The sequence below is a fragment of the Polyodon spathula genome, chromosome 8 (assembly GCF_017654505.1).
Source record: "Polyodon spathula isolate WHYD16114869_AA chromosome 8, ASM1765450v1, whole genome shotgun sequence".
NCBI lineage: Eukaryota > Metazoa > Chordata > Actinopteri > Acipenseriformes > Polyodontidae > Polyodon > Polyodon spathula.
The window spans coordinates 49,330,233-49,336,294 of NC_054541.1; the positions used below are offsets into that span (position 1 = coordinate 49,330,233).

The 6,062-nt window shown below is 42.7% G+C and overlaps 1 protein-coding gene across 1 annotated transcript in view; it reads left to right on the forward strand.

Moving 5' to 3' along the window:
- LOC121320105 (solute carrier organic anion transporter family member 1C1-like) overlaps window positions 1-4,227 on the forward strand; it is a 47,733-nt gene extending 43,506 nt beyond the window's left edge. Inside the window, exons 14-15 of the mRNA XM_041258334.1 lie at window positions 800-917; window positions 3,383-4,227. Coding sequence (XP_041114268.1) covers window positions 800-917; window positions 3,383-3,593 — 329 coding nt within the window. The 3' untranslated portion in view covers window positions 3,594-4,227. The remainder of the gene's footprint in view (window positions 1-799; window positions 918-3,382) is intronic.
- The last annotated feature ends 1,835 nt before the right edge of the window (window positions 4,228-6,062 follow it).

The following is a 6,062-nucleotide window of genomic DNA, read 5'->3' on the forward strand; positions in this document are numbered from 1 at the left end:
AATGAGTCCTGGTTCAGTGCATACATACAGCCCCTAATGAGTCCTGGTTCAGAGCATACGTACAGCCCCTAATGAGTCCTGGTTCAGTGCATACATACAGCCCCTAATGAGTCCTGGTTCAGTGCATACATACAGCCCCTAATGAGTCCTGGTTCAGTGCATACATACAGCCCCTAATGAGTCCTGGTTCAGTGCATACATACAGCCCCTAATGAGTCCTGGTTCAGTGCGTACATACAGCCCCTAATGAGTCCTGGTTCAGAGCATACGTACAGCCCCTAATGAGTCCTGGTTCAGAGCATACATACAGCCCCTAATGAGTCCTGGTTCAGAGCATACATACAGCCCCTAATGAGTCCTGGTTCAGAGCATACATACAGCCCCTAATGAGTCCTGGTTCAGGCATTACAGCCCCTAATGAGTCCTGGTTCACTGGCATGAATAAGAGCCGCTTGCTTCTTCTTCCCGCAGTACAACTGGAAAGACAGAGGGGTATTAAACCTGGTAAAAAACATTGTTTCCCCTGGAGCTGTAAGATGTAAAAATTGCAGTCTGCCCCAAAGTATATAATCGGCCATTGAAAAGCTTTGCATCCCCTCTTCGTCGCAGCTCGACAGTGGCTCAATTCAAAAGAAGGGAAGTCAATTAGATGCAACAAGTTTGGTCACAGTTCATGCGTCTGCACTGTTTTATCAGTATGATAGCGATCTCTGCTGCCGGGTTTCCAAAGTGATCTTACTGGCTTCTAGCTTCAAGGGAGAGCGTGTAGCTTTGCAATGCATTGACTGTTTCTTTTCAGGTGGAATCCCAGCTCCAATTTATTTTGGAGCCCTGATTGACTCAACATGCATGAAATGGGGGACCAAGAAGTGTGGGGGTCATGGAGCATGCAGGGTGTACAACAACGTCTCATTCAGGTAACACATGTTAGATCATACAGGGTGTACAACAACGTCTCATTCAGGTAACACATGTTGGATCATGCAGGGTGTATAACAACGTCTCATTCAGGTAACACATGTTGGATCATGCAGGGTGTATAATAACGTCTCATTCAGGTAACACATGTTGGATCATGCAGGGTGTATAATAACGTCTCATTCAGGTAACACATGGTGGAGCATGCAGGGTGTATAACAACGTCTCATTCAGGTAACACATGGTGGATCATGCAGGGTGTATAACAACGTCTCATTCAGGTAACACATGTTGGATCATGCAGGGTGTATAACAACGTCTCATTCAGGTAACACATGTTGGATCATGCAGGGTGTATAACAACGTCTCATTCAGGTAACACATGTTGGAGCATGCAGGGCCCTATAACAACGTCTCAGGGAGGTAACAATGTCCCCTGCATGCAGGGTGTTAACAACGTCTCATTCAGGTAACACATGTTAGATCATGCAGGGTGTATAACAACGTCTCATTCAGGTAACAGCCACCTGATCATGCAAGGAGGCCTCAACTTCTCATTCAGGTAACACAGCTGAGGATGCAGGGTGTACAACAACGTCTCATTCAGGTAACACATCCAGTGAAGGCATTGCCCAGCCTGGAAACAACGTCTTATTTTTGTAAGTTTTGCTTTTTGTCTTTCTTTGTGTGTTTAAATTGTTTTGTTTTGTGCCCTTGTGCCCTTTCTTTTGTGTTTAAATTGGCATAAAATGGGGTTTTTTTCCCCTGCACCTGCCTGGGCTTTATCCACTGTTCAGGTGGCTGGGGTTGATTAGTTGATTAGGTTGATTAACGATCAATCAGCGCCCAGCCACCTGATATAAAAGGAGGCCTCTGCTTCTCATTCAGGTAGAGGGAGCTGGTGAAGCATGTTGGTGTTTTTGGTTCTCATTCAGGTAACACATGTTGATCATGCAGGGTGTAGGCATTGCCCATTCTGGAAACTGTTACAGTTTTGCTTTTTGTCTTGCTTTGTGTTTAACAACGTTTCATTCAGGCCCTTGTGCATGTTGGATTTTGCAGGGTTTATAACAACGTAGTCATTTTTTTGAACACATGTCTTGGGCCTCATGCAGGGTGTATAACAACGTCTCATTCAGGTAACACATGTTGGATCATGCAGGGTGTATAACAACGTCTCATTCAGGTAACACATGTTGGATCATGCAGGGTGTATAACAACGTCTCATTCAGGTAACACATGTTGGATCATGCAGGGTGTATAATAACGTCTCATTCAGGTAACACATGTTGGATCATGCAGGGTGTATAATAACGTCTCATTCAGGTAACACATGGTGGAGCATGCAGGGTGTATAACAACGTCTCATTCAGGTAACACATGTTGGATCATGCAGGGTGTATAACAACGTCTCATTCAGGTAACACATGTTGGATCATGCAGGGTGTATAACAACGTCTCATTCAGGTAACACATGTTAGATCATGCAGGGTGTATAACAACGTCTCATTCAGGTAACACATGGTGTATCATGCAGGGTGTACAACAACGTCTCATTCAGGTAACACATGGTGGAGCATGTCACTCTTACTAAGAGTAGTGTGAGAGATTCATGGAATGGGCAGATGGTCTAATGTCTGCGTCCACAAGTTAGTTAGGGTTAGGGTTATAACATATAAAAAAATTACACATGAAGTGCATTGTAACTATGCATAATAACATTGTAATTATGTGTAAGTACGCATGTATTTATTAAGGAACTTGAAGCCCTGTGCTCCTCAGTAACTCTGCTTGAAGCCCTGTGCTCCTCACTAACTCTGCTTGAAGCCCTGTGCTCCTCACTAACTCTGCTTGAAGCCCTGTGCTCCTCACTAACTCTGCTTGAAGCCCTGTGCTCCTCACTAACTCTGCTTGAAGCCCTGTGCTCCTCACTAACTCTGCTTGAAGCCCTGTGCTCCTCAGTAACTCTGCTTGAAGCCCTGTGCTCCTCACTAACTCTGCTTGAAGCCCTGTGCTCCTCACTAACTCTGCTTGAAGCCCTGTCCTCCTCAGTAACTCTGCTTGAAACACTGTGCTCCTCACTAACTCTGCTTGAAGCACTGTGCTCCTCACTAACTCTGCTTGAAGCCCTGTGCTCCTCACTAACTCTGCTTGAAACCCTGTGCTCCTCACTAACTCTGCTTGAAGCCCTGTGCTCCTCACTAACTCTGCTTGAAGCCCTGTGCTCCTCACTAACTCTGCTTGAAGCCCTGTGCTCCTCACTAACTCTGCTTGAAGCCCTGTGCTCCTCACTAACTCTGCTTGAAGCCCTGTGCTCCTCACTAACTCTGCTTGAAGCCCTGTGCTCCTCACTAACTCTGCTTGAAGCCCTGTGCTCCTCACTAACTCTGCTTGAAGCCCTGCGCTCCTCAGTAACTCTGCTTGAAGCCCTGTGCTCCTCACTAACTCTGCTTTATTTTACAGGCTCCTCTTCATTGGATTAATATTGGGCCTGCGCTTGTTGGGTTGCATCTTTTTGGGGTTTGTCATCATTCAGATGAAGAAATTCACAAGAGACCACAGGAAAACTTCCACTGAAGTCAAAGTCTTTTTAAAGCAGGACATGAGAAACAGTGTCCTTCCTGAGCAGAAACCTACTGGTCTGAGTGAGAAGGAAGTGGAAACCAGCGCCTAAACATCGTGATCTGCAGCAGCGTGTTTCAAATCATGCCAGTGGAGATCTGAGCTGGAGTCTACACTGGAACAAACTCACATCCTGGGTGCAATGAATTCTGATAACAAAGCTTCTGTATATCAAAGACACTTTATATTAGCTGTCTCTCAACTACACCTATTTGCACTGGACCATGGTACTGTAGAACGTCAAAAATCAGAACTATTTTGGACAGTGGGCAGCATGAATTTTAGAACACACGTGTTAATTCCATACAGTGAGTCTAGTTTAAATGAATACTGTATGTGTCTTTATAATATAATTACAATGTAACTGCATACAAGCTCAACTGTATCTCATACAAATCACACTTCATGCACCAGAGGGCAGCAGAGTAACATTTTCTTCCATACACACTGAAAGAATTGACAATTGACAGTTTCATTTCATCTCAATCCGCATCATCCAGGTACACTTCCATTCACTGAGCATCTTTGAACACTGCTGCTGCAGGTAAAGTCAGTATTTGAGGAAGTTGCTGGGAAATAGTGGTCAACCTTCTCCACCTGTAATTAATCAGGAAGGTGTTTCCAATATTACAACAGCAAGAGAACATTCAAAGAGGAGATTAAATGTTTAAGAGATACAAATGGCAAAATCGTAAATGAAGAAAAAAAAAAAGCAAATATATTAAATGATTACTTTTCACAAGTTTTTACAAAGGAAGATACTGACAACATGCCCCACATGTCATCCAGTTCCTATCCAGTTTTAAATAACTTTAGCATAACTGAGGCAGAAGTGTTAAAGGGACTAGGAGCTCTTAAAATCAACAAATCCCCTGGGCCTGATGAGATCCTCCCAATAGTACTCAAAGAAATGAAAGAAGTTATTTACAAACCGCTAACCAAGATCATGCAGCAGTCTCTTGACACAGGGGTGGTACCGACAGACTGGAAAATTGCAAACGTAATACCGATCCACAAAAAGGGAAACAAAACTGAACCAGGTAACTACAGACCAGTAAGCCTGACTTCTATTATATGCAAACTTATGGAAACTATAATAAGATCCAAAATGGAAAATTACCTATATGGTAACAGTATCCTGGGAGACATTCAACATGGTTTTAGGAAAGGAAGATCGTGCCTAACTAACTTGCTTGATTTTTTTGAGGATGCAACATCGATAATGGATAATTGCAAAGCATATGACATGGTTTATTTAGATTTGCAGAAAGCTTTTGACAAAGTCCTGCACAAAAGATTAATTCTCAAACTGAACGCAGTTGGGATTCAAGGAAACACATGTACAAGGATTAGGGAGTGGTTAACATGTAGAAAACAGAAAGTACTGATTAGAGGAGAAACCTCAGAATGGAGTGTGGTAACCAGTGGTGTACCACAGGGATCAGTATTAGGTCCTCTGCTATTCCTAATCTACATTAATGATTTAGATTCTGGTATAGTAAGCAAACTTGTTAAATTTGCAGATGACACAAAAGTAGGAGGAGTGGCAAACACTGTTGTAGCAGCAAAGGTCATTCAAAATGATCTAGACAAGATTCAGAACTGGGCAGACACATGGCAAATGACATTTAATAGAGAAAAGTGTAAGGTACTGCACGCAGGAAATAAAAATGTACATTATAAATATCACATGGGAGATACTGAAATTGGAGAAGGAATCTATGAAAAAGACCTAGGAGTTTTTGTTGACTCAGAAATGCCTTCATCTAGACAATGTGGGGAAGCTATAAAAAAGGCTAACAAGATGCTCGGATACATTGTGAAAAATGTCGAATTTAAATCAAGGGAAGTAATGTTAAAACTGTACAATGCACTAGTAAGACCTCATCTTGAATATTGCGTTCAGTTCTGGTCACCTCGCTATAAAAAAGATATTGCTGCTCTAGAAAGAGTGCAAAGAAGAGTGACCAGAATTATTCCAGGCTTAAAAGGCATGTCATATGCAGACAGGCTAAAAGAATTGAATCTGTTCAGTCTTGAACAAAGAAGACTACGTGGCGACCTAATTCAAGCATTCAAAATTCTAAAAGGTATTGACAGTGTCGACCCAAGGGACTTTTTCAGCCTGAAAAAAGAAACAAGGACCAGAGGTCACAAATGGAGTTTAGACAAAGGGGCATTCAGAACAGAAAATAGGAGGCACTTTTTTACACAGAGAATTATGAGGGTCTGGAATCAACTCCCCAGTAATGTTGTTGAAGCTAACACCCTGGGATCCTTCAAGAAGCCGCTTGATGAGATTCTGGGAACCAAAAGCTACTAACAACCAAATGAGCAAGATGGGCCGAATGGCCTCCTCTCGTTTGTAAACTTTCTTATGTTCTTATGTTTTTATGTGAACTGCTTTTAAATCGTGTTTTCTGTACGTCTAATCCAGTAGGAGTAGCACCCAAGCTGGATGTGTACAGATCATGATGATTCTGGTTTCTGTCTTTTTGAGAGGACACAAGCCACAAGCCCA